This window comes from Panicum virgatum, chromosome 3K (genome assembly GCF_016808335.1).
Source record: "Panicum virgatum strain AP13 chromosome 3K, P.virgatum_v5, whole genome shotgun sequence".
In the NCBI taxonomy this organism is placed as follows: Eukaryota; Viridiplantae; Streptophyta; class Magnoliopsida; order Poales; family Poaceae; genus Panicum; species Panicum virgatum.
Genome location: NC_053138.1, coordinates 3,226,265 through 3,253,188, shown reverse-complemented (window position 1 = coordinate 3,253,188; position 26,924 = coordinate 3,226,265). Strand labels below are relative to the sequence as shown.

The following is a 26,924-nucleotide window of genomic DNA, read 5'->3' as shown; positions in this document are numbered from 1 at the left end:
AAACCACGGCGACGAGGCGAAGAAATGATGCAGATTGGCAGGATTTGGCAGTTGTCAATTGAACTGCAGTGGCAACTGCGCATCTTGTGCCTAGTCTGATGATCTCCATCCATTTCTTTTCTTTCTTATTGATGTCTGAATTAACCGTTGATAATGTTCCTTCCAGCTGTATGTGGTGGAACTGTCAGAGCAACATCCTTTGCCCTTCTCACTATCTTCTAAGGACAGTCAGATTGTGGATTACATAAAGTGTAACATTTGTTTGTTTTTCTGACGACTTTCTTTCAATTGTTTGCAGTAAAAATAACATTGAGATTACTATGCTATATACTGCTATCAGCTTCCAGAGTAGAAAATTGTAATTGTTTCGCCTGCAGAGCAGAGGAGAGCAGCGCAGAAAATGCTATCAACTTCACTAGAGCAGCAGTCATGGTTTATAAACCATAAAACGATCTAGAATGTGACCTGGGTGGGATCGCTAACCTCTTTACAGAAATATTTCCAGCAGACACAAGGAGCTACTCGTTATCCGAAGAAATTTGTCCTTCCCCCATTGCACGCCCGTAAAAGAAAAGAAAAGGTCTCATGCCAAAACTGAATGTTCGGAGATAACTGATGTTTCGCCACTTAATTTCTTTCACCAGGCATGCAGAAGCCCATCGCCGTGAGTTGCGTAGAGTGCAAGTAGCTGTTAGGTAATCCGTAATCACTTTAGCAGAATAGCATCGCACTGACAATATTCAGAATGTAAATATCGTCCCTTTATTATTCAAATAAATAAAGATCATACAAGAAAACAACAGATAACTGACTGGACACATCTACCGTAAGGAGAGGGAGAAGGAGAAGCAGAAGCAGAAGTAGAGAAGGGAAAGCAGGGGGTGGGTGCTCTCATCCGCTCTTCCGCGAGCAGCGATAGTCTTAGAATCCGGAATGAATATTGTTGGCGGCCGGCCAACGGCGGCGCCACAGGGCTCCATTGCTCGGGCCCATGGCGTGGAGTTGTCGTGGGCGAGAGAGACGAGCTGCGTACGTCCCGGCCTTGCCCCCCTCCCGGGACGGAGGAGCGGAGCGCCGTGTCCACCCTGGTCGGTCCGTCGCCGGTGGACGCGGACGGCGGCATCGTCTTTGCTTCCCGCTCGAGCCGCCGGCGCTGCTCGAGCTACGTGGTGAGCTCCATGCTCGCTCGCCTTCCTGCGGCGGGCGTGGGCTGCCTCGGTTCGTCGCCGAGCTGCCCCATTTATAGCCTCGATCGGATCCGGGACGCGATCGCGATGCATGCAGTGTTCGTTGAGGCTCTGCCGAGATGATCGGAGACGCGCGGCGCGACCGGGCGGCTGGCAGCGACTTGACTGAGCACTGCGGGTTGGCCGGCCTCCGCGAGCTTTGGTCGCCGGCCACCGGGTTTCACGCGTGCCGTTGAGCACCCTGCACTGAACGTGCATATAGTTGACCATTTCCTTCGCCTTAGATTTATCTATACATGCGAGGATTTTTCCCCCCACGGCCAAATAAGCCAATCAAATTCAATGCATGGATTATGTACATTTTTTCCCTTAAAAAAAAGAGTGATCTTGAACAATGTTCTTGAGCTACTATTAGATTGGTATATGCCCTATAATTCTTTGTGTATGGATAATAATAATGAAGACATGATTGATATTTGATAATTTGAAAGGAAATGGTGTGTGGTTCAAGCTACGGAGACGCTTGTGGTGGAGCTTTTGGGTGAGCTCTTCTTTGGGCGGTTACTTAGATAGTTAGCTTATTAACTTCCTCTGTAGCAGGCTTGGATTAGAAATTTAGAATGCTACTATATATGATATGATTCCCATCCATCAACTCGTGTGTAGCTTTATTAAATTGAAAGGCATGCACTTGGATTATGCAATCATGTTAAACCTTTTTCACACGTCGTGTGAAGCACCTACAAGTCTCATCACCTTTTTAATATATTATACCATTATACTCGTATTAGTATATTAGACATTGAGCAACATAGAATTTTTGCACATACATGTATGTACAAGAATGAAGACTAATTTATTATTTGCTTTTGTAGCCCTTGAAGGCGCCTTTTTTTTCCAAATATGTTTTTGAGAAAAGATTGCCATATATGAAACTCCTTATTTGTCGCTACCTGTAGGCCCACCTTTTTTTGCCCCAAAGTTGCTCTGAGCAAATTCTTTATTTGTTCATAATAGGCCATATTAGCAACAGCATGGATATTTTTTTTATTCCTTTCCAAAACCATCGCGATCCACACAGTAGAGTAGATATATTGGTCCCTAATCCTCTGTGTGATGCATGATCATGGAAAAATGATTGATAGGCAAAATAGGAATTGCGTGCCGTTCAAGTGATACGGTCACACACTACTCAGGTGCAAGTAGTAGCTGTAGTAGTAGTGGAGCTTCTGGTGAGCATGAGCCCTTTCGTTGCTGGGTGCAGTGCTTCGTCGCTAGATGACTTCGATTTGGAATAATATTGCACTTCTCCTACCTAGCTAGCTAAGTTACTTTGCGTCTCCTCCCCCGTGTCCCAACTATCACTTCGGTAGCTTGAAAGGCAATTATTTGATCTTTTTTCATACGGCATGTATTTTTTTTCATAAAAGTTCACCATTTACACTAGCCTCCCGAGCTGCTCGTTAAGGTATCGAGCTAAAACACTTGCTTGGCTTAATAAAATTTCTCAACGAGTCGAGCTGAGCCAAGCCATTAGCGAGCCGAGTCGAGCGAGCTGATGAGACACGAGTTTTTCGTCCAGCCTTACATTATTATTGTGAACTTGCTAATCATATTATTAGGCATTTATTATTCTGAACTCGCTAATCATATTACTCCCTCCTTCCCCGTTTATAAGGCATGGTGGAACATGACACGGTCTTCTAAACAACACTTTGACCATTTATTTATCATATATTATATCACTTTTGATTATAAACTTATAATCATTGTAAAATATATTTGATTATGAATCCAATCATATGAAATTTGCATTATAAAAATAAAAATTTAATAGTCAAATTATTGGTCAAAGATGACAAGGTTTGAATCTTGATATACGTGTATGCCTTATAAACAGGGAAGGAGGGAGTATTAGCCATTAGCTGATGATGGCTCGGCTCGCCATTATTAGGCATTTATTGTGAACTGTATGGTGATGATTAAGAGCGGGATCGGATCAACCGGAAACCTGCCAGTAGTTGGCGTGGCAACGACCGCTCCTGAGTCCTATACAGCCAATAATAATGCACGCAGCTGCTAGAGAATCATTTGAGATTGTGGCATGCTGCTAGTACACACGTCTGAGATATGCATGGTTGATGGGCGTGGGAAGCTAGATTGCAGGTTGACAGCAGGGGCACGTAGTCCAAGATACATGGGAACCTGTCAGGCAGGATTATGGGGGTTGCAATGAGTGAGCTTAAGTGCAGTCCCAATCCAGACTTTATCATAGAGTCTAAGTATATTTATAGTCCTCTATTTATAGTTTTTTTGCTGATGTGGTACTCTAATTATTGAAAAGAGAAGGAAAAAAATAAGACTTAGTTTTTAGATAAGACCTCAAGTCTACGCGCCTTTCAATGCCCAAGAAACCAGAGAGACCTGCATTATGGAGGGGGCGTGGAGTCCATGAATCTTGTAATGGAAGAAAAACAATAAATGATTTTATATATAAAAAACTATTATTACACATTTTGCATTGGGAATTATAGTTTCTTGTGATGGAATTTTTGAGGCTTAAAACTCTACAATGGAGTCTCCATTGGGACTGCCCTAAAAGAACAGCCATGTATGTGCCACCTAGTGTCCGCTACTCCACTCCATCGTGTGTCTATCTTATTATTGTTAGCCGCAAGATGCATGGCGCAGCTATTAGTGCTGCAACAAGCCTTCAATTCAAGCATATGCATGATCGATGTGCGATTTGCAACTGGAGGCACAAGCTAGCGCGTACAAGTGCCCGTATGTGAGTACTCCTCGATCGATCTACTGAAGAAATTTCTTGTTCTTGGAAAGATTCTACGTACTGAAGAATATTGTCTCGGTGGCCAGCAGGACGATGATAGAGTACCCAAAAATGATACCCCCTCGAGGATTCCTTTTCCTTGCTGCCATGCTGTGATGGATGAGATCACTACAAAAAATCTGTTGATCCATGACGATTGAATTTTGTCACATATCACTAAAAAACCGTCATAAAACAATATCTATGACGATCTCAAATAACGTCATGTATTAAGCGTCACAGATCACACCACGTGACGTTCCTTAAATTTTCGTCATAGATTGCTTAATCCATGACGTTTTAAAACCGTCATGGAATGTCCCCGGGCCCCCGAAGCCCAACCCAAGCCCGTTTTCTATGACGAAAATTAACATCACGAACAGTATAATTTTCGTCACAGATTCAATTGCCACGTCACACAATGGTGACATGAAGGATGACGTGGATGTTGACTTGACAGTGATGTGGATAGCAATGATGACATAGCTGCTGACATGGCAATGATGTGGAAAGTGATGTGGCAATCGCACGTGACGTAGCAAGTGACATCAGCAGCACAGCCCACAAGTGGATGGGCCCAATTCAGAGTGGGCCACAAAATTAGACCTGATTTTCAACCCTTTTATTAGAATAGTCTTTACTGCCCAGAATACATACCAAAATTGTAAGACCATTTCCCACAGCATCAAATCAAATACAATATCTCATATTTACATTGAGAAGCACCACAAAATTTACATGCTGTGGTAAATCATTTGCTAAAGCATTGACTGTACAGCAGGTTCAATTAAACAAAATAGATATGCAGTAAAAACAATACTAAATATTGACATTTGGTTGTGCGGATCAGGCCGAGGAATGGCATCACCTCCATTAGCCATGTAGATGTTGTCAACAAGCAGGTCATCATGATCTAAAATAAATGACAGCGAGTAAGTGTGCATTCATCGAAAAATCAAAGCAAACAGAATGATAGTAAGAAACATGTACACAGGTGTATATGGAACAAGTGTAGAATCAGGAAACCAATTTGATGAAGCAATGTATAGCAATTAACTGGTTGTGACCTATGATTAAAACATGTGAATACTAGCTCTGAATTTACATGTAAATTAACTTAAACTAGCACAAGTGAATGCCAAAACGATAAATTATCAGGTTCTTAGAATATTTACTAGCTCAGTATATCTGTACATTGGGTACTTCTGAAACAAACGCTCTCATTACTTCCATATAGTATATTTGCTAGTAAGTACCTCTTGATTTTCCCTTACGCTACTAATGGAAAATTAATATGAAAAGCAGAATGGGTTCCTTTATGGAACCTCCTTGGTGAGACACATAATCATGGCTACTTACCATCTATATTCAATTTTTTCAACAGCTGGGACTTTGATGCCAAACGCGTAAATCCCAGCAGCAAATGGGTTCATTTATGGCCCAAACTTGGTGAGACACCTGGGCATAAGCTACTGATGCTGCGTCACTAAGCCGAGCTGCTCCTAAAATAATAACCAAGTGATCACAGTTAGTCTCTAAAAAGTCACGCAAGGAAAAACATTACAGTTAAATAGACAAAGTTCTATGTAGCCAGCTTTGCTAACTAGTTTCATCCAAAGTGCTAGTTGCAAAGGTATGTATGAGATTTAAACGAAAAAATATCATCAACTTTAAAAGAAAGTAATTATTGTAATTTCCATGCCACAAAACTTCCAACTGAAACTTTCAGGATACATAACTCATTTAAAAAGGTGGTTCAGTTTGTGATTTAAATTACCATGAATTAAAATAAACACATGACTATCGCAACGAACTGTAGGGACTTGTACTCCACTGCCCCTCTCAAGTCCTGTCATTCAGATTGGATGCAGCACATAAAAATAGAAATGCTAGAATTGATTACTTGAAAATGACACTGATTAATTGATTAATCATTATCGCTAGAAGAGACAGACATTTCAAAGAAATTGCAGTCGAATTGCTGAACTAAAGTCAGAGACTGAGTTGTTGCTGCGCATCTGCAATACACCAAATGCCAGTATTCAAGTCAGAAACTTCTCTGACGGCTCACAATAACATAACTGAGTTAGGGACTAGAAAGGCAGCAGCACTAGCAAATGGTTAGCTTGTAGTGTAGTTGTATTTAGAATGTTCTAATGAAGTTCAATGAGTTCAGAATAGAAGAAAGGTAGCTGGACGCAGCAAGAAAGAAGGACCAACCTGCCATAAGCTAGGGAGGGCCTGAACTCGAGCTCAACCGCAGAGGTCAAGGAAGACCAGTGCATCGACAAATACCACCGAATCTTAAAAAAAAAGAAAGCAAATCAATTCTTGAAACAAAACAATAACTTGCTGCCGTCGTCGTGGGTCTGCTTCCTGCCACACCAGTGCTGCCGTCGTCGTGGATCTGCTTCATGCCGCACCAGTGCTGCCATCGTCGTGGATCTGCTTTGTGCCACACCCGCTCCACCCGCCGTCGTCATCAAAGGACATGGACCTGACATGGCCCATCAGAGAGGGGCCACGCGCCGCCCGTACACCGCATGCCTCCCACAACACACAGGTCTCCCCAGCCCCAACGCGCCACTCGTGGGGAGGGAGCCCGACGAGGATGCGGCCGCACCCGCATCCTTGGCCAATGAGGGGCGGCTATGACGAGCGGATCGACAAGGGACGCGGGAGCAGAGGGAGGCGCCGAGCGCGACGCACGGATCCGGAGAGAAGCGGCAGCGGCGGGGCTGGGAGGCGGAGGAGGGCGCGAAGGGCCGGTGGCGGAGGGTGCGAGGGGCACATGAGGAGGAGCACGGCGAGGAATCGCTGCGGGATTGGGTAGAGGAGAGAGGGGGCGCGCCACCACGCATTGCCTCCGGTCGGGGAAGGCGAGAGGGGGGGGGGGGGCGAGGCGGGTTAGGGTTAGGGTTTCGGCTGAAGAGTGTGGCGACCGGATATTTATTGATGTGTAAGTTTATCTAAGCCGTCCGTTCGATCCAATGGTCTGCCACGAGATACTACTTAATTTGGGCTAAGATGGGCCGATTTAGACTTCACAGTTTAATATTTTTTATTTTATTTTCTTATTTTAAAGCACCTTGTGAAGTAAATTGCAAATCAATATATCTTGTATACTCTAATATATTTTAAAATGTTATATACTACATCTAAGTTGTTGTATCTGAATCTCAACAGTTACAGAAGCGGTTTGTTATTTTTTATAGTTTAAATGAATTTCTATGTGCTTATAAAAAATAACTCCAAATTGAACTATGTCTAGCTCAAATAAGACTCAAAAAATGCATAAAATTATATTTCAGATCATATGTTCTATTTTAGCTCATATACTAAAAATATATGAAAAACTCAATTGTCTTCTAGGGGCAATTCAAACTTCTACTTCCAAATTCGCACATAATAATTACAATAATATCTAAATTTTGTCAGAAAATTCTACAAATTGACATGATAATATATTTTTGGTCCATAAGAATGTCATATAAAATTTGAATGGCTTTAATAAAGTTGAACCATACATTGTTCACAAAATTACACATCTCTCGCATAGTTTCATATAACTCAGGTGGAACTTTGAGATTTGAATACCTTATAATGTTTTTGAACTCGTATACACCTCAAATTTGGATACAACCTTACATATATCCTTCTATTAACATTTATTGATTTACATAGCCACTTCTTGTGCAAAAAAAATCATTTTTCTAATTTTTAAATAACTAATTAAGACACCCTTGTAAAGTAACTTATAAAATAATTATCTTATATACACCCAATACTTTTTTATATATAATAGACAACATCTATGTTGTCATGTATAAGTTTCAATAATTTTTCAATATATTTGGTATTTTCTATCATTTAAATGAATTTTTGCATGCTTATCGATTGTTACTCTATGTTGAACTACGCACATATATGATAAGATTCATAAAATTGAAAAAAAATATATTTAGGCCCACATTTTCCATTCTAGTCCATGTACTAGAGATAGATGACAAATTCAATTGTCTTCGAGTGACAATTCAAACTTCTATCTCAAAATCACTATAGAATAATTGTAATAATCTCTAAATTTGTCAGAAAAATCTACAAACTGACAGGGCAATATATTTTTGGTCCATAAGATTGCCATAATAAATAAAATAATTTTAATAAAGTGAGACCATACATTGTTCACAAATGGATACATATCTCTCATTATTTCTTATAACTCAACTCAAACTTTAAGATTTGAATACCTCATAATGTTTTCGAACTCTGTATGCACCCCAAATATAGTGTGGGATGAATGATCCATAAGACATGACCTTGTGTTTACCTTAGTATTAGAAAATATGAATTATTATACAAAAAATGACTATCTATTTTGTAATTAGTTGGAACAAAAGAAGCTATATCTGCAGAGCAGGCCGGCAGCCCACCAGCGGGGCAAGCAGGTTGCTTGGCTCGGCCCATGAGCAACCTGGCCGACGCACACAGCACCTGCCAGGATCACCAGCACGTCCCAGCCTAGCTGTAGGAAGAGCACGTGGCCCAAGAAGGCAGCACGTTTTTGCTCACAGCTCTTGGGTTTGCCGCATGCATGCAGAGCTCGGCACAGGACGATTCGCCATTTTGTTGTTCATTCCTTCCCAAGTTTATGCCTTTTTTTCCTTTTTCTTTTTCTATTTTTGTTTTATCCCCTTGTACTATGACAATAATTATAAACTTATTAATCATGATAGATTTCATCAAAATCCATCACAGATTAAATGATTTCTTGTAATGACAAAATTTCAGTCAAAATATACAATTTTCAGTATTTTAGTAAATAAAAGAAAATGTTCAAAACTGCTTCGTGCATTACATGGGCCGAAATCAGCGCACACTCGCACAGCATCACGCAGCAAGGGGCAATCCCTTGGCTCAGTGAGACCCAGGTTGCCTTCCTTTTTTGTTCAAGCTTGTATACATATAAAGAAAAATAAAATCATAAAAGAGGATGTAGCGCGGTGATAGCTGGCTAGTCTGTTGAGCGAGCCCAAGGTGGCTTGTTCGAATCATTCTCTGCACCATTATTTCAACTTTTTACCATTTTAGCTCTGCAATGCAGAGTATAGAAAAATGCAACGCCACAAACATAGTATAAAAAATGCAACGCCACAAACCAGTGAGTAGTGTAGTAGTGGGAAAAAATAGTGTATCTAATGCTAGATCTTGGTTTCGATCCCCTCCAAGCAGCTCCGAAGCTGCTGTTTTATTATTATTTTTGAAGAAAAATGCAACGCCACAAATAGAGTATAAAAAATGCACCCCACAAACCAGTGAGTAGTGTAGTGGTGGGAAAAAATAGTGTATCTAATGCAAGATCTTGGTTTCGAATCCCTCCACGCAGCTCCGAAGCTGCTGTTTTATTATTCTTTTTGAAGAATAAGCTGCTGTTTTTTCTTATTAACGCATTGTATAAATATGGTGAGTTAGACGTTTGTAAAATAATAAGTAGCTCAATGGTAATTGCTCAATCATCTTGTCTTAGTGGTTGCAAGTTCGATTCTTACCGTCTTTCATTTTTTTATTTTTACTAGTATATAAAAATTTTTTTACATAGTTCATAAATATATGTCAAAAGTAACTATGACGATTTCTGTGACATATATACTGAAATGTCATTGTTTTATGGGCCGGATTGTGACGAAATCAGTAAAACGTCACTAAGTTTTGGGCCTAGGATCCATTCCTTCAAATCCATGACAAAAACTAGAAAATCGTCAAGGATTGTCTGCGATTGTGACGCTTTATTAAAATGTCATGAAAAATTCGTCATGGATCACCACATTTCTTGTAGTGGATGATTGCGCGTGCAGCGGACCGACCATCTCCGACGACAGACGGCCGGTCGACCGTACCTTAGTGCGGCCGACCTCTGACAGGTGGGCCAGCTCTCCACATGCCCCTGCTTTTAACTTCCTCGCGGGAGACTTGCTTGCATGCTCATCTCTTCTTCGGGTGTGTTTAGATGTGTAAAAAGAGTGTAAAAAGTGGATGCGAAAAGTCACATCAGTCACTGTAGCGCACTGTAGCACGTTTCGTTTGTTTGTGGCAAATATTGTCCTAACATGACCTAACTAGGCTCAAAAGATTCGTCTCACAACGTACATCAAAACTATGTAATTAGTTTTTTTATTTAACTACATTTAGTACTCCATGCATGAGTCATTTGCTATATTTAATGTTTTGATGTGATGGAGATGTGATGGAAAGTTTGGAGTTTGGGGGGAAGTTTTTGGGAACTAAACACAGCCTTCATTTGTTTCCTCTGAGATGGGAATCTTGCGCACGCCAAGCTGCTAGAGTGCTAGCTGCTGCTGCCACTATCTTGTCTTAATCTCTCTTTCCTTTTTGGCGAGGGATCTTCTCTTAATCTTTTCGCTTGCGATGCCACTACCAACAACTTGTGTAGCCTGAAAGCATGCACCATCTTTCTCTGTTTTGCACCTACGAGTCGCAACGTTTTTTTTTCTTGAAAGAAGTTCGAATTCCGGTTATTGGATATATAAAACCTTAAAGTACGGGATCTATGCATGCAGACACGTGTCTTGCGAGACCCGACCTGTGCCGACGCCTGTGAATGGATGGGTGACTCGCATGCAGATGCAGCGCAGAAGAAAAACGTCAGGTCATGCTTCTTTTTTGGGGAAAAAAAGGAAAAATGTCAGCACGACGAGAGACGTGTGGTTTGCGTTTGCATTGGTACCCCCCGTCCAGTTCAGTCCCGTCCCGTCGAGGATTCCCGGCCGGCCCTGCCTTCTCTGCAGCCGCGCGCCTCTGACAGGCGACAGGCGCGGGCCTGTACTGTCGGCAGGCAACGATAGATTTTGGACACGGATTATATTGCATTGGCACGTCCAATAATGTTGATGCCTTTTGAGCTACTGAACGGGCGTGGAATCGAGTGTGCTAACCTTACCATGCATGCACGCTGCAGCACGGGGCCATGCCCCATGCCTCTTTAGCTGCAAGAGATCACACCAAACTAGCTGCAAGAGGCTAGTACATATGACGAAATGTGTGGCGCTTTTAATTTACAACTACTTCCGAGTTTAGTTTTACTGAATGACTAAAAGCGATGAAGTAATTAAGTAGTATGTACCTTTAGTAATATAATTTGGGTGGGTCTTCATCATAGTATATGCTGCTACTAGCTAGTCATGAACTCATGATACGTGAAACTCGACCAAGTCGCTATGTGTTGTTCGGCGTTGCCTTTATTTTTAAATGCATAGTGTTTATTACAACAAGACATATAGTGCTTCGCAAAAAAAAGACATATAATTATTGATTTAATAACAAACAAGAGAATTAAACAACACAGGGAGTACAAAAAGTACCCAGTACTAACATCCCATCCTTTTACAATTTGACCAGTACGTTGAAAATGCCAGAAAATGTGCAAAAAGGAAAAGATTCTATTGCCAAAAATAGTTTCTTTTTTGGCATGTGTAATTTGTAAAAGGGGTTTCCAATTAAGAGATCAAGTGCAGACATAACAGTTTTATGGGTGATAGGGAGATGTTTTATTTTATCTTTATTTTGTAGTTGTATGGTGCTTTTTTTCTCTCTCTTTCTCTTATTGGAGCCAACGGCTAGAGAGGCAGAACGGTGCTGTCGCAGCTTGGAGGCAGGCGTTCCGTCCCGTTGCGTTGCTTGGGTCGCTGGGAGCAGGGTTTACAAAACCGACCGGTCCGGTCAAACCGCCGATTTCCGGTAGCGATTTACCGGACCGGTTTGATCGAAAACCGGTTGAATTCAAATCCAAATTCGAAAGCACATGTGTAAGCGGTTCCGACCGGTTTACCGGACCGATCTGACCGGTTACCGATGTTTTAACCAAAAAATCCGACGGTTTAAAAGTGGTTTCATGGTTTGACCGGTTTACCGGCCGATTTGACCAGTTTACCCGTCGCCATATGCGGTGGGCCTTAATGGGCCGGCCCATTTTTTTCTTTTTCTTTTTTGATTTAACTTTATATGCCCGCAAACTATACTAAATGGACGAATTTTTGAGAAAATTTGACACCATTAAATTCGTCACACCTTGAAGTATTTTTTAGAATTTTTTGAAATTTTTTCATTTTTTAAATTCAAATTTAAATTTGGACCGGTTTGGTACCAGCCCAATTCGAAATCGGGCCGGACCGGTTCCCACTCTGGTTAACCCTGCTGCAAGACCGACGGATGCCCACGGACGGCGACGGGCGCCCGTACCGACTGCGCAACCGCCCCCTCATCCTCCGGGCTGGGCCCCACCCGGCACATGCGCCGAGGAGGCGGCGGAAAAAGTTCGCTGGGGCCCGCTTGACAGACAAGCGGACAGGAACCGTCGTCAGGGGCACGAAAACAGCCAAAGCCCCGACCTGCACTCAAAGTCCCTCCGCTCCACTGAAAAAAAAACCCCAAAGCTTTCGTCTCCTCCCAAACAAAACAAGCTTTACGTCTCTCCTGAAAGATTAGTAAGAAAAAAAATCAAAATTACTCTTAAAAAAAGATTGGATAATAAAAAGAATCCCGTGTCTCCTAATCCGTCGCTGCAATCTCGCAATCAAGCGCCAGAGGCTGGAATCTTTAACGGCTAATGCATCGGTGGTTAGTAGGATTAGGAGCACTAGTATTTGCTTTCACCCAACAATGCACTATGCTAATCCTACTTGAGCTACCAGCCCACCACTGTATGTATAATACTCAACTCAATGCAGTTGTGGCCGCTGTGAGCTAGGGAGAGAGGGAGAGGGGTGTCCAGCCAGGTAGGGGACCGAAAGGGGAAGGAAACCAGAACAGGTGGCCTGCGGGCTTGCCTGTCGATTTGAGCCCCCCCGCGCGGGAAGAAAGAACAAGAGCGCTGATCAGAGGGAGGAGCAGGAGGAACAAAGACGCCAATGGCGCCGCCCAGTATTCCCACTGTACTAGCATGCAGTATGTACGTACGACTACTATTACTCCATTTACCTTTTCTTTTGCATTTCGGAGGAGGGGTGAAAAGGGCGGCCTTGGATCCTCGCATTTATCGCCCCCTCCGACGCATCGCACGCACTCTGGGCATCACCATTCGCCTTGAGGCCCGAGAGCATTCGAGGAGGAGGAGATCCGAGTAGTACTTGCGGCCTCCCCACCTCACATGGCGAGAGAGCCGCAGGCCGCAGGTGGCGCCCGCGGCTAGTTAGCAGTATCCCCTTTCGCCTTTTCAGCTCGTGTTCTTGCGGGCCTTGTCCGCTTTGCTTGTTCGCCTCTCCCGGTCGACTGAGCTGGCTGGCCGGGGGGGCGCCGCTTTTCCGATCCCTCCCACCTGCGCCGCGTTGTCCTACTGCCGCCGAGCTAAAGCGAGGAGAGTTAGAGGGGGGGGGGGGGGGGGGGGGGGGGGGGGGGGGAGAGAGAGAGAAGGAGAGAAGCGGCCATTGCTTGCTGGGCTGGCTTCTTCAGTTCTCTCACGGAGAGCGAGTGTCCTTGTGTGTTCTTGTGATGCGCGGCAGTCTCCGTGCACCGGTTTAATTCCAGGTATCAATGCTCACATTCATCGCCTGTTCCCCACTTCGTCATTGACTCCTTGCTGGTACTACTCCGCCATGGAGCATGTGTATATTTTTTCTCCTCTTCCTTGCTCCTCCTCGTGGGTCTCTCCGCTCAGATTTCTCGGATTGAGTTAGACCTGGATTTCCGGACTTGGAGGTGGGGTTCTGAGGGGATTGCTTCCGGATTCCTCCCTCTTCTCATCGGACCTTCTCGTCAGGAGTTTAGGTGAATTTGCTAGGATGAATCAGATTGCCTTGCTTCAAGGACACTTTTTTTTTTTGACTTCGCGCATCGCGCGCCTCTTATTTTCCCCGCCGACGGGTTTTGATTCCCTGGCTGCGTTCCTCTTCTCTTGGGGAACAGGGACTAGTCGGTGGCTATAATTTATTTATTTATTTTTATTTAGTCGCGCCTTTCAACTGGGAAGATAAAGATTTGTACTTGCACACTCTCTGCGACTATTTTTCGCAACTCTTTTTTGGTACTATTCCTCTGATGCGACAAGGGCGTACTCGAGTGAATTTTGTGCTGAAAGAATTAGTCTTCCTAGCACTTCTCCACAGCAATGCTTGCACATTGCGTTCATCTCTCTGTCGTTCTCGGTTGCTGGAACCCTAAAGAGGACCTGGTTGGATTTGTCGGTGATAAAAAAAAAGAACTTGTGCTCTTGAGAGTTATGCCCTTCAGCATTTTGGTTTTAGGTGTCGCCTGTTTTTCCTGAGATTCTATCCACCGCGGTCGGATTTAGTGTTGACGATAACCATAGCGTGTGTGAAAGTGTTGCCAACTTGCGCTAAAGAAAGGAACCGGTAGTTTGCTGCACATGTTGACGGGGACCAATTTTCCCCTTTTCTTGCGGAGTTGAATCATCCTAGGCGAGATGTCATTTTCTTTTCCAACAGATGTGTGGAGCACTTATATTAGTATCCGTTTGTCCTGATTCTATCAGGAAAGAGGAATTTGGATGCTAATGGTCGATCAATGTGTTAGTTTTTTAATGGGAAATTAGTCTGATAGAGAAAGATCAGCTGCTCTCTACCTTTGGAGTTTGGACTATCATGCTAACAGTAGTTATAATAGTCTCTCCAGCTTTCACTAATTGTTTTTGTTGGTGTTGTTGGAACTGCATCTTTCACAATTTGTTGTTATCATTCTCAAGTAACAATTTATGCTGCATGCCGTTTCATTCAGACTAGTGATCAGCATCTCTTCTTGTGGTGCGCAGCTGTCTCTCCAGTGCCAATGTTGATATCTGAAACCTGCACATGGTGGTAGCCCTTCAAAAGAGGCAGAAAGCAGAAGAATCACTTTTTATCTCCTGAGTGGTTCATGGTTATGGATCGTGCTGGTTGGCTCTGGAGGCGCAAGTCGTCGGATAAGAGTCCCGGGGGTAGCGACAGCTCTATGTCTGTGTCATCACATTCCGAGCAGTGCTCTGACGATCAGGTTCAGAACCATGCCATAATTTTGTATCCTGTGCATCTTTTCATTTCATCATGGTAGTTTGGTTGCAGCTATTATGATTTACTTTATGATCGATGTATTCTGAATTTGCCATAATTTACGCTGTAGTGCTCTTTTCGGTTGTGAGGGCACTGAAATTTCCTTAGGAAGAAGTTTCCTAATACTTGGCTCTTGTAGATTTCGAATCTTACTCAGGAATCATGTATTTTTACAAGCAAAATCCAAACTTGAGTTCTACTAGTGCTAGCTTTTCACTATGTTGTTTGGTTGATTCATACACTGTTTAGTCAAGTCCCATTTGTTTTCTAACTATAAGAAATTCATATTTGCTACTCAGGCTTCAAGTGAGAAGCTATTGGCGCATTCTTCTCAGATCATTTTTTTTCTTGTACATTTCCCCCCAACATAGTAAGCAACAGACACATTTAAGGATCCATACTGGCTTTGCTCAGTCTTAATTTTTTGGGCTACTATCTCTCTTTAGCTTCCAATGAGAGTGTCAGTTGTTCTTTTGAATGGATGGAATTAGTAACATCTGTTTTTTACCACATGATTTAGCCTGCTAGCACTGGCAAAAAAAGATAAAAATGTATTCTTAAATAAATAGATTTTACATCTGCAAAGTTAAATGCGCTGAATAGAATTCTATCTTCCAAGGTTATTAAGTTACTTAAAAGTAATCACACTAAATGTACCTTTTTGTTAACAATCTACATCTTTGTGTTTTATCCGAAGAAAGGTGAATGATTTTACAACTCAAATGGAGAGTATGTAACTAACGACTTTTTAACATGGTCTAGACATACATAACTTCTAGTGCTAGCTCTATACACAGTTTGAATAGGAAAAAGTCTATATCACCCCCTCACCTATAGTGGGTGGACTACATAACCCCCCAAACTATGAAACGGTCTATATCACCACCTGAACTTTTCAAAACCGGTCAAATTACCCCCTAAAGTAGTTTTGAAAAATCATAGTAAATCACAGAAAAATCATAAAATGGAAAATCCAATTGTGTTAGACTTCAAATGAGCAGATCTACACAATGAACATATAATATGATATGCTTTAGTATATTTTTTTGGCTGTAGCTTTAGATCTATGTTTTCTTCATAGCTGTAAAAAAATGTACTAAAGCATATCATATTATATGTTCATTGTGTAGATCTACTCATTTGGAGTCTAACACAATTGAATTTTCCATTTTATGATTTTTCTGTGATTTACTATGATTTTTCAAAACTACTTTAGGGGGTAATTTGACCGGTTTTGAAAAGTTCAGGGGGTGATATAGACCGTTTCATAGTTTGGGGGGTTATGTAGTCCACCCAATATAGGTGAGGGGGTGTTATAGACTTTTTCCGTTTGAATACTGCATTGAATTATTTGCTCTTTCAATGAAAAAAGTATGTCTATATCATTTTTACCAACGTAAATCCAGGAGATTCTGAGTCCCATTTGCCATGTCAGGGTCAATCTCCTGAAGCCTCTTCAAGAAATAAATATGATTGCAGCCAAGAAACTGGAACTGCAAGGTCCTTGAACGGCAAGCTAGCAGCAGGGATGAATTTAAATGATTCCAGTCCAGAGCATGGTCAATCAGTAGGACCACATGTATCCTCCAATGTCAGAGATGAAGAGATCAAGGAGACCATGAGGAGTTTAAACGAGAAACTCTCTGCTGCACTTCTGACAATTAGAGCAAAAGAGGACTTGGTGAAGCAGCATGCTAAAGTCACAGAAGAGGCTGTTGCAGGTAACTTTTGCTCCTTAGTGAATTCACTGTAAGTGGGTGAATAAATTATTTTCTTTTAGACTTTCACCTGTAAAGTCACTGTGAGAACAATTTGATTCGTTTCATTCATTTTTCACTTTTCTAGTACTGAATGGCAATATTAAGTTTGCATGTGTGTGAAGTTTGTTTTCATCCTTCTATGTAGCCGTTCTCTTATCTTGTTTTGAAAACCTCTTCTGTAGGTTGGGAACAAGCTGAAGCTGAAGTTACTGCTCTGAAGGGGCTACTTGAAGCTTCTTGTCAGAAGAATGCTTCTCTCCAGGATCAAGTCAGCCACCTAGATGAGGCCCTCAGGGAATGTGTCAGGCAACTGCGGCTGGCCAGGGAAGAACAAGAGGACAAGATCCGTGAAATAGTTTCCAAGAAGTCTCAGGTGCCGCAGTCTGAAAACTCTGAGCTCCAAAACCATATTGCAGAGCTAAAAAAGCGGCTGCAATTGACCAGATTAGAAGCATCATCGTCCATGCTATTACAGCATGACCTACAAGAAAAGCTTCAGGTAATTGAGAAAGAGAACTTGGACCTTAAGGCCAAGCTTCAGGCAATTGAGAAAGAGAATATGGATCTCAAGGCCAAGCTTCTCGTACAGTCCAAGGATCTGAAGATACTAATGTTGGAAAGAGACCTGAGCAACCAAGCAGCGGAGACAGCAAGTAAACAGCACTTGGAAAGTGTTAAAAAGATTGCAAGGGTTGAGGCAGAGTGCCGCAGATTACAGCATCTAACTCGGAAAATAACACTGATCAATGATTCTAGGCCTACACAAAACAATGCTTGCATGGAATCACTGACTGACAGCCAGTCCGACCATGGGGAGCATATGGTGGCTGTAGATAATGATCTGCGAAATTCTGACTCATGGGCATCGACTTTGATTGCAGAGCTTGATCAGTTTAAGAATGGCAAGGATGGTTCAAGAAATATTGTGAACAATCCTGTTGAGATTGACATAATGGATGATTTCCTTGAGATGGAAAGGTTAGCTGCATTGCCTGAATCAGACCGCACAAGCTCTAACTTTGAAATGGAAACAGATTCTGACAAGGCTGTGGCAAGAAGCTTCTCCTTGAAAGTTGAAACTGAAGAATTGCAAAACCAGGTCACAGATTTGCAAGAAAAGTTTGATGCCATTGAAAGTGAGAAAAGGGAGCTTGAGATGGCACTTATGGAGGTTAGAAATCAGCTTGACATTTCCTGTGATGCACTAGTGGCGGCAAAGAACAGGCTGGTCGAAATGCAAATGCAGTTGGACTTGGCAAATAACTCCAAACTTGCAGCTTTGGAAGATGTGGAGCGTCTGGACTCTGAGAAGAAGGCTTTGGAGTTGCAGTTGGAGTCCAAGTCTGTAGAAGTTGAGGAGCTACTTATGGCTGTAACTTCGTTGGAAAAGAATGCAGGGCAGAAAGAGTTAGAGTCGCAGTTAGAACTGATGTCAGCACAAGCCACAGAGCTTCACCTTACTATGGCATCATTAGAAGAGAGAATTCACACCGAGAGGGCTCTTTCTGTGCAGCATAAAGAAAAGGAGGAGGCTGCGTTGAATGCTAAGGAAGAACTGGAAGCACAGCTATGTTCAGCAAACACTGAAATGGGGAAACTGCATGACATTGTCAAAGCACTAGAGAATGAGGTCAAAAAGGAGAAGGCATTGCATGAAGAACTAACAGCACAGTTACAGGTGAAGATGGAAGCAACTGTTGATGCAGTTAAACAATCATTGGAGGGGCAGTTATGTTCAGCAAATGCTGAGGCAGGGAATCTGCGAGATGTTGTCAAAGGGCTTGAGAATGAGGTAGAAAAAAAGAAGGCATTGCATGAAGAGCTTGCAGCACAAATAGAGGTGAAAACTGAAGCAGTAAGAACTGCTGAGGCTGTTAAAGAATCCTTGGAGTCAAAGCTGTGTTCAGCAAATGCTGAAATACAGAAACTGCAAGATGTCATAAAAGCTCAACAGAGTGAGTTAGAAAAAGAGAAGGCACTTTATGAGGAACTCTCAGAGCAGTTAGAGATGAAGATTCAAGCAGAGAGAACTCGTTCTGTGGAGTCTGCTAAAGAATCATTGGAGGAACAACTCCAGTTAGTGAACTCGGAAGCTGCAAACCTGCGTGATATGGTGGCTGCACTTGAGCACGATGTGGAAAAGGAGAAGGCATTTTCTGCAGAGCTCCAGATGCAGCTAGAAGCTCTAGAGGCTGTAAAGAAGGTGTTGGAGTCAGAGGCAGAATCTGCACTTCAGGATGCCAGAAATCTCAACCAGAAGGTGGAGTTATTGGAAGCAAAACTCGAGGAGCAGATGTCATCAGCTGAAGAATTCACTACCAAGGCAGAGGCTTTACAATCAGAGAGGATGGCTAAGGAGCAAAAACTTAAAACAGCAGACAGGGAACTCATAAAACTGACAAACAAGGTGAGCTTGCTCCATAGGGAGATCGAGCAGGAGAGATTGCTGTCAGAAGAATATGAACAGAAATGTCAAAAACTGGAGGCTCAGCTGTCAAGAGATAGTCGGGACGCGAAGCTCTGGCGGCTTGCAAACTCGAATGGAGATCTGAAGGTTAAAAAGGTAAATTTCTCTTGATACTTATTTTCCCTTTTCTGACACCGGAACTAGATCAGATGATAAATAAGAGTAGTAACATCACTGAATCCAAGTTGAATTGTTGTCATTGTTGTAGGAGAAGGAGCTTGCCAACGCAGCTGGGAAGCTCGCGGAGTGCCAGAAAACGATTTCTTCTCTAGAGCGTCAACTGAAATCACTGACAGAGCTCGACAGTGTGGTGCTGGAGCCTGAAAGGTTTGAATCCAGCAGGGACATGCCATTGCCACTGGACTTCAGAAATGGCGATGCTGAATTCGCGATGTTTGCAGATGACTTATACAACTTTGAGCTTCCGAACTGCAACACAAGCTGCTTTTCTCCGCTCCCGTCGATCCAGCCCTCGTCCCCGCCCTCAGAGATGTCAGTGTTCGCGGGAGGGCTGTCAACTCTTAGCAGTTACAGAAGCAAAAGAGCAAGTAGGAGGTGACCGAAAAAGACTGCCCAGATGCCCTATACTAACAGAGTTCATGGATGCGGTCATGTGTAGATGTAGGTAGGTCGATGTACATTCACAGAAACTGATTGTTAGATTTGTGTGCTGAATTCCATCCATTCCAGCATGCTCAGTTTTTATAGCCTGCTTGATGAGGTCTTACTGTATCCGTGAACAGTGATTGTGGTTGTTTGCCGCAAAATGCATGTAAACCTGCTGGTATCTGTGTGTGATCCCTGTTGCAGGAAAGTGCAGAGGAAAGTAGAAATTCAATGTTCATCTGGTTTTTGCATGTATTGCTGTTGAACTTAATTTTCTTTGCAACAGTGAGCTGCGATGAATATATACTGTGGTGGGCGTAGCATCGATATTCCGTTCACCTCGAGAAACTCAGAGTGTGGGGCGTAGCACAAGTCAATATTTGTACTGACGTGTGTACGACCGTTGGGCGGTCATCTTAAACGTCCACCAGCAAAAATTAATTTCAACCTTTAAATTTTAAAGTGCAAAAGATATTTTCACATTTTAGGAGGCATCTACATCCAACTGCCCATCATTGGACACAAGTTTCATTTTTTAAGCATATTCAGTTTGAACCTAAGACCTCTTGCCAAGATTTTTTTATCATCTCAACTACGCATTACTTCTTGTCTTTCCGAGATATGTTATTCTTTTTATTTCACTTTTCTAAATCTTCTATTCTATTGTGTGTTTGACACTCTAAATGATCTCAAATTAAAAAGTCGCCAACCACGAAATTTTAGATCTCCTTCGGCACTACAACTTTGGTTTAAAGTTCATCTTTATCCGAGGTTGTTTAAAAATTCAAATTTCCATTTTTAGAATTAGACTTTAGAAATGGTAACGAATATTTATCCTAGTACATGATCTTGAACGAAACATTTGTCAGCTACAAAGTTTTGAATCAAGCTCATTGAACTCTATAACTTCGATAATAAGTTTTGTTTTCATCCTAAGTTGTCTATCAAGCTGGGCCATATTTGGGCCGAGAACTGGAGCTGGATTTATTGTTTTGCATTGAAGGAAGCTAAAATCTGCATCAAACGTTGGATGGAGAATGAGTGGCATCTGAGGAGGAGAAAGTTACCTGTGATTTTGCTTCAACAAGTCAGAATCCACCCCGGTGAGCTGGAATCCCATCAATTGTGTGATGGATGGATGGATGGATGGATGGCAGTTGCCAGAGCAGCTAGCTAGCATTATTAATGATGTTTTGGATTTCGGTAGGCACGCCGTAAGGCGTTGTATATAAGCAAGCAACTCCGGACGCCGCCGCGATGGACGACGACGCTCGCCGGAGTTGGTACCAGTCTTTCCTCCCTAGCAATCTGACCGACTCCGGTGAGCCACGCATCGTCCACACTTACAAGACCTTGTTCCAGGGCTTGGCCGCCTGGCTGACCGAGGCTGAGCTCGACGCCATGTCCAAGAAGCCCGGCTTCAGCTCCTGGATCCCTGAGATAGTACTCCAGGAGCTGCACTCAACAACACTCTAGTCGGTAGTTCACCAAACTGGACTGGAGTTGGTGGCGAACTCATCATCTTTTAATTAGCAAACCAAGCTCCCGATCGAGGATGATCCATGATATGAATAAAGTTGATCTGGTTGGTTGATCATTTATTTCCTAGCTAGTGAATGACTGACGCCAAACCCGCGGCCACATGCACATCCCGCGCGGGCATCTCGTCGAACATCCTGCGCGCGTCGGCCGCACGCCGCGTAGAACGAGACGATTATGTTGCCCGCGTAGACGGCCGCACGCCGGAGAGCAGCAGCGCGGAGCTCGAGGCCCTTGTCCGGTCGCTTCCACTGCGGCAACGCACCATGCGGTTGTACAACCGCAGAGTTTCGGCGGCGGAGGGAGTTGAAGAGGAAGGCAGAGCGGGTGGTCAGGTGGTGGCGGAGCCGAGGGGACGTCGCGGAGCAGCGTGCCGGCGAGCGGGAGTGAGGCGGGGAGGGTACCGGAGACGAGGGCGAGGCCGCCGCCGCCGCCGCCGCATTGGTGGAGGCGGAGGACGAGCTCGTGGAGGGGGCAGCGGGAACGGGCGGCATCGGGGTGTTCGGTCAGCCCCAACACCGCCCGACCCTTGGGGCTTCATGGGACGCGCGGCGGGAGGCGGAGCTCCGGCGAGTCGCGGCGGACGGCCGGACAGCAATCCGGAATTTTGCGAAAGCGCCCCCGGGATGTCTATCTACCGCATATAGAAGTGGAATCGATCCACTCGCAGATGCCAGCCTTCCTCCGCCGCCTTCCTCCGCCTCTATCTCATCCGCCGCCTTCCGCCCTTGACCTCCTGTCCGGCCGCCGCCGCCCTTCACCTTCTGCCCCGCCGCCGCCTTCCTCCGCAGTCACCTCCTACCCCTAAGTAGATAAATAAAGAACATCAAACTAAACAAGTCATATCAAAATCGAAAATCCTAAAATGTCCACATTCAGGCTATGCTAAAAACTAACCTCAAATCTAGGTGAGATCAACAAAAGTAAAACCCCACGACTGCAAAACCCAAAAGAACTCAAAATCTTGATCCATGCAAATTAAAAGTACATAAATGTACCATGCACCTTCTTTTTAAACAAAATCTAAGCATTTAGCAGCAAAACCCTTTATTTTCTTTTCTCTTTCTTCTCTACCTATAGCAGCAGGTGTCTATCAATTGACAAGGTTTAATCCACAAGGTTTCATCATATATGCCATGCAGCAGGTGTCTATCAATATGTTTGTATGAACTCCTAATTTCTAGTGTAAATGGCATATACATACGGAACGGAGTAGATAATCATCTAGCCTCGATGCATATGTACTGTTCATAAAAAGTATGAAGCTTTTAGCTTAACCATCAAATTGCACCAACATATAAACTAATTATATGGATATCTCTTAAAAAATGAGCCAAGGACTTACAAAAGCTTTAATGCAGGTCTGAGAGCAGTCATTTAATATATGCAACATCCTGCAAATAAGCAATTTGAGTATTAAATCGCAAGTTTTCTACACGTTTTAACTTGTTGCATCAAAATTTGAAGAGGAAAGATATGAGAGCTCACTTGAATTCTGAGCAACCATGAACATTCACATCTAGCAGCCGCTTGCTGATGAAGGAAAATTTAATTAGAAGTACAAATAATGTTGTCACTCATGCAAGCAACCTTATTTTGGTGCAGTAGTACTTCCTTGAGGCCTGCATTGAACAGTACTAGCTCAAAAACAAACATATGTTATTGTGACTCCAGAACCAAATTGGGGATGTAGCTCAAACAAGATGCATTTTGGACTTCACAATACGGAAGCAATAGGTAACAATAGCAATTAGCATGTGGCGTTGTATCCTTTTCTGCTCATTTTTTAGGAAATTCTGCTACTCTATTTGGATAATGCACTCTCTTTCTTAACAAAGAAAAGGCAAAAAACAAATTCATATACAACATCTTCCACCTTTTTTTGTAGAGCACACAATCACAACAGGATCAATCTATCCTCATCCAATCTGCCAATAGAAGATACAACCCTGCGAGTGCAGGAAAACTTATCATTAACTTGCCATTGGAATAAAGTGGCATGGTACTATACAGTGTTCTAAAAAACGTTTTTAAACGTCGTTTAATCTTGATTAAACGCTGAACGGTGGCCAAGCGTTGCGTTTAATCACAGTGTCGTTTAATCACAACACACGTTTAATCATGTTCAATCTACGTTTAATCACAAAAAACTCTAAACCATAGGCAAGCGTTCGCCTAGCGTCTAGCGTTTTTTAGAACCTTGGTACTATAATCTGCATTTCAGACAACTCAGAAATTTCAAACTGAGACAAATGATGTTATTTTTCTCATGGCTTATACAATTCAATTTGAACCATATGTGGAATCCATTAAGAATATATAAAAAAATAATGGACCACATCTGTACATTATGACATGAACATTTATTCGTGCAGAGAAGTGTAATATTTAGACATGTGTACAAAACATGATCAATTTCTATTTCTTTGCTACCTTCGTTTATTTGTGACTGCACAGATACAATCATAAAAACATGGAAATCAATTGAAATTGTAAAGATCTGGGAGGGAATGAGCCTCACATTCGGTGTTGCTCAGTCGGCAGGGATGCTTAATTCGGTGTTGCTAGTCTAGCGACGGGGTGCCAGGTAGAACCGTAGAAGCAGAGTTGTTGCCTTGTTGGTGGTCGTCGCCTCCTCATTGTCGCTAGCGGGATCTGCCGCGGCGGCGTCGGCCGAACCGCTGGCACCGGCACAACATCGGCGGCCCGTGCATCCCTGGTGTCGCGCGATGTGGTCATGGCCTCGAGCCCCTCGACAAAGGTGGCGTCGCTGCGAGCGCAGAAAGGGCCACAGCCTCCAAATCCAGCTGGACTCGAGGGCTTCGCATCCCACCCGCCACGACCTAGCGTCGCTCCCGCACGGCCTCGCCTAGCAGCGGCCGCCCAACTTCACCTAGCAGCGGCCACTCAGCTTTCGGCCCTGCCCAGCAGCGTCCGGCGGCCTCCTCCGCCCCCTTCCCCTCTCGGCCAAGACCTCGGCGGTGGCGCTCAATACCTGACGGTCTGAGATCCGGCGGTGAGTCGCTGCCCCCACGCCGGCCACTCCCAGATCCATCGGCGAACCGCCCGTGCAGCGCCCGGCGGCCTCCCCCTCCCCCTCTCCCTCTCTACCAAGTGCCCAGCGACGGCTTCCGAGATCGGCAGCCCCGAGATCCGGCGTCGGCTCGCTGCTCCAGACTGGCCGCCCCGAGATCCGTCCGGCGAGTGCTGGGGGCGGCGTCCGCGGGCGTTGTCCGGCACCGGACGCAGGCGTGGGTGTTCTCCGGCGGCAGGCGAGCGCTCCGCCTGGGATGTCGGAGGCGGCCCGTCGTGCGGGAGCCGAGCACGACGCCGCCATGCCCGTCGTCGAGCGTGCCGGTAGGGAGGGTATGGGGAGGCGGCGGTGGGAGGGTGCGTGGGGAGGGAGCGACGCAGGGAGGCAGCGGTGGGAGGGAGCGATGCGGGGAGGGCTGCGGGTCTACCCCTTCGTTTCTTTTTTCATTGTGTGGCAAAATCGGCGCCGATGGGGATCGAACTCGCGTCGCGAGGTGCGTACGCGAGGCGCGGAGTGGGGAGGGCGGGGGTGGAGGTCGATGTGCGGGATGATCCAAAGAACACAGGCCGTTGGATGGGTATGAGCCCATCATGGAAGAGTTGTGGATCATTGATTTCGATGGAGGTGGATTTCTGTGTGTGTTTGTTTGGGTGCACAAAAATTTTCCTACTCAGCAGAGAATGTTTTCTATGTGGCCGTAGCTTAATTTGAATCGGTCCTTTAGGGGATAGATAGAAGAAATGATCATATAACCCCCCGCCCCGCTGGCACCGCCCCCGCCGCAAGTGCAGATAGCTTCACCCACCAATCCCCTCGCTCAAGAAGATTCAAGCCACAGCGATATTTGACCGCTTTCTCCGCACGACCGGTGGGGTATGCAAAGGCCAGCTCCGGCAATATAATGGCGGACATGAACGCGAGGAATGCCTGCAGCTGCAGGTGAACGCAGCAGCGTTGGCAGCTTGCGGGGTGACGAAAACGTCTCCTTCTTTCCTACTGCTACACGATTACTGCACTGCACTGACTGAAACCTCCCGAATTTGCATTGCCAAGCTGTGAGTGAGTACTAGTATCAATTCCACACTCTCAAAGCTGCAGAGACTTGCTCCTTTCATTTCTTCGTAATTGATCAAGGTTTCACAGCGACAATGCAACTCCTGTCCAGCTGGCACGTCCTCAAATGCCATTTACTGTGACCATGACCATCTCTAAAAACAATGGCAAACCAACTGAGCAAATTGTTACAAATAAACAATGGTGATACATACATACTCTCACAAACTTTGCTCAACTCAGGATATCATGCACCCACATATCTATATACAGGACAAGAAACGCGGAAGGGCAATGCTTATGTGGAATTTTTAGAAACACAAAAATGAAACCTCCCTTTGAGAATAGCCTATAGTGATACTGTAATACTACACACAACTCGCTAGTGGAACTACTACATTAACAGAATTCTTAGGAGTCTGCTCGAGAAATGATGTGTGCATTGAATGATCATTTTTTTTTTGGCCTAATTATTGACGATGTCGTCTCCTTATCACAAAGTCAGTGCATTTTACTTATTTTGGGGAGATCGTGCGCTGTTTCAATTCTACCACATTTTAAAGTCAGCCATAAAACTAGTCTCTTGTGGTATGGCTACTTCTTTAGTTGAAAATTAAAAAACAGAGTTTGCGCACCATTATACTATGTTTCAAAGTCAAACCTTAAACTCATCTTAAATTTGACCTATTTTTGCATTGTATGGCAACTCAACTCTTTAGTTGAAAAACAGAGTTTGATTTTCATGAATATATTGTTTATTTGGAACTTTTAATATTTTTCTACTAATTTGAAGTTTCATTTTCTTGAGCATCGTGTCTATCTTTTCATTTTCCTAGACAGCCAGACAGGCATGGTATACAACTGCAGGTAATTCGATTTTGGAAACTAGTAATTTCTATTGTGGCTTCACCTAGAAAGGCAGTTACTATTAACTACAATGATATTGATAGTGTCCTTTTTGCATATCCAGCGTACTAACAAACAGTCGCAGCAAGAATATGTAACCATACCCATCATTGGGTTTTACACAATAATATGCAAATGGCCCCTGATGTAGCACATACAGTGCCACTCGATCATACAACATAGGTTGGTTAGGGCACACATTATGGAAGATCAACCACCACTCTTGAGCTATAAAGCCTTAGATCTGCCTGTCAAAAAAAAAGCCTTGGATCTGCTTGCAATCAATGGTCAATAGCACAACCAGATCACATACAGGAGAAAGAAGCTCATCACCACAAGAATAAATTAGCCTCCGTTTTGGGTGAGCACTGCATAAGGTTTAGTCATGGGAGGCAAGTTAATGCTCAAGGACTAGGACAGGCGCATGAAGAGGTTTTGGGTTAACCGTCTTGCAAGTGATGGGTTTGTGGAGGAGGACAATTAAATGG

General features: G+C 43.9%; 1 protein-coding gene and 2 long non-coding RNA genes across 13 annotated transcripts; 1 reads left to right on the top strand and 2 right to left on the bottom strand.

Annotated features, from left to right (window-relative positions):
- Positions 1 to 4,756: 4,756 nt before the first annotated feature.
- On the bottom strand, positions 4,757 to 6,368 carry LOC120700594. The gene is made up of 3 exons (XR_005685934.1): positions 6,235 to 6,368; positions 5,374 to 5,516; positions 4,757 to 4,927 (listed from the first exon to the last, which is right to left on the bottom strand). It is a non-coding gene; the product is annotated as an uncharacterized LOC120700594 (long non-coding RNA).
- Positions 6,369 to 12,180: 5,812 nt separating this feature from the next.
- Positions 12,181 to 24,973, bottom strand: LOC120696824. Of its 5 annotated transcripts, none has more exons than XR_005684298.1 (4): positions 23,965 to 24,973; positions 22,932 to 23,392; positions 22,789 to 22,837; positions 12,181 to 12,504 (listed from the first exon to the last, which is right to left on the bottom strand). It is a non-coding gene; the product is annotated as an uncharacterized LOC120696824 (long non-coding RNA). The 5 variants fall into 5 exon arrangements; XR_005684296.1 differs by lacking the exon at positions 12,181 to 12,504 and adding an exon at positions 21,398 to 22,247; XR_005684297.1 differs by lacking the exon at positions 12,181 to 12,504 and adding an exon at positions 22,382 to 22,687.
- Positions 12,775 to 20,155, top strand: LOC120696822 (filament-like plant protein 1). Of its 7 annotated transcripts, none has more exons than XM_039979833.1 (5): positions 12,775 to 12,979; positions 14,795 to 15,015; positions 16,507 to 16,792; positions 17,014 to 19,394; positions 19,507 to 20,155. In XM_039979833.1, the coding sequence occupies exons 2-5, from the start codon at positions 14,899 to 14,901 to the stop codon at positions 19,855 to 19,857; spliced, it is 3,135 nt and encodes a 1,044-aa protein (XP_039835767.1). In that variant the 5' UTR covers positions 12,775 to 12,979; positions 14,795 to 14,898; the 3' UTR covers positions 19,858 to 20,155. The 7 variants fall into 7 exon arrangements, with proteins under 7 accessions (XP_039835767.1, XP_039835770.1, XP_039835771.1 ...); XM_039979836.1 differs by having other exon boundaries at positions 12,792 to 12,975; XM_039979835.1 differs by lacking the exon at positions 12,775 to 12,979 and adding an exon at positions 13,081 to 13,202.
- Positions 24,974 to 26,924: the final 1,951 nt, after the last annotated feature.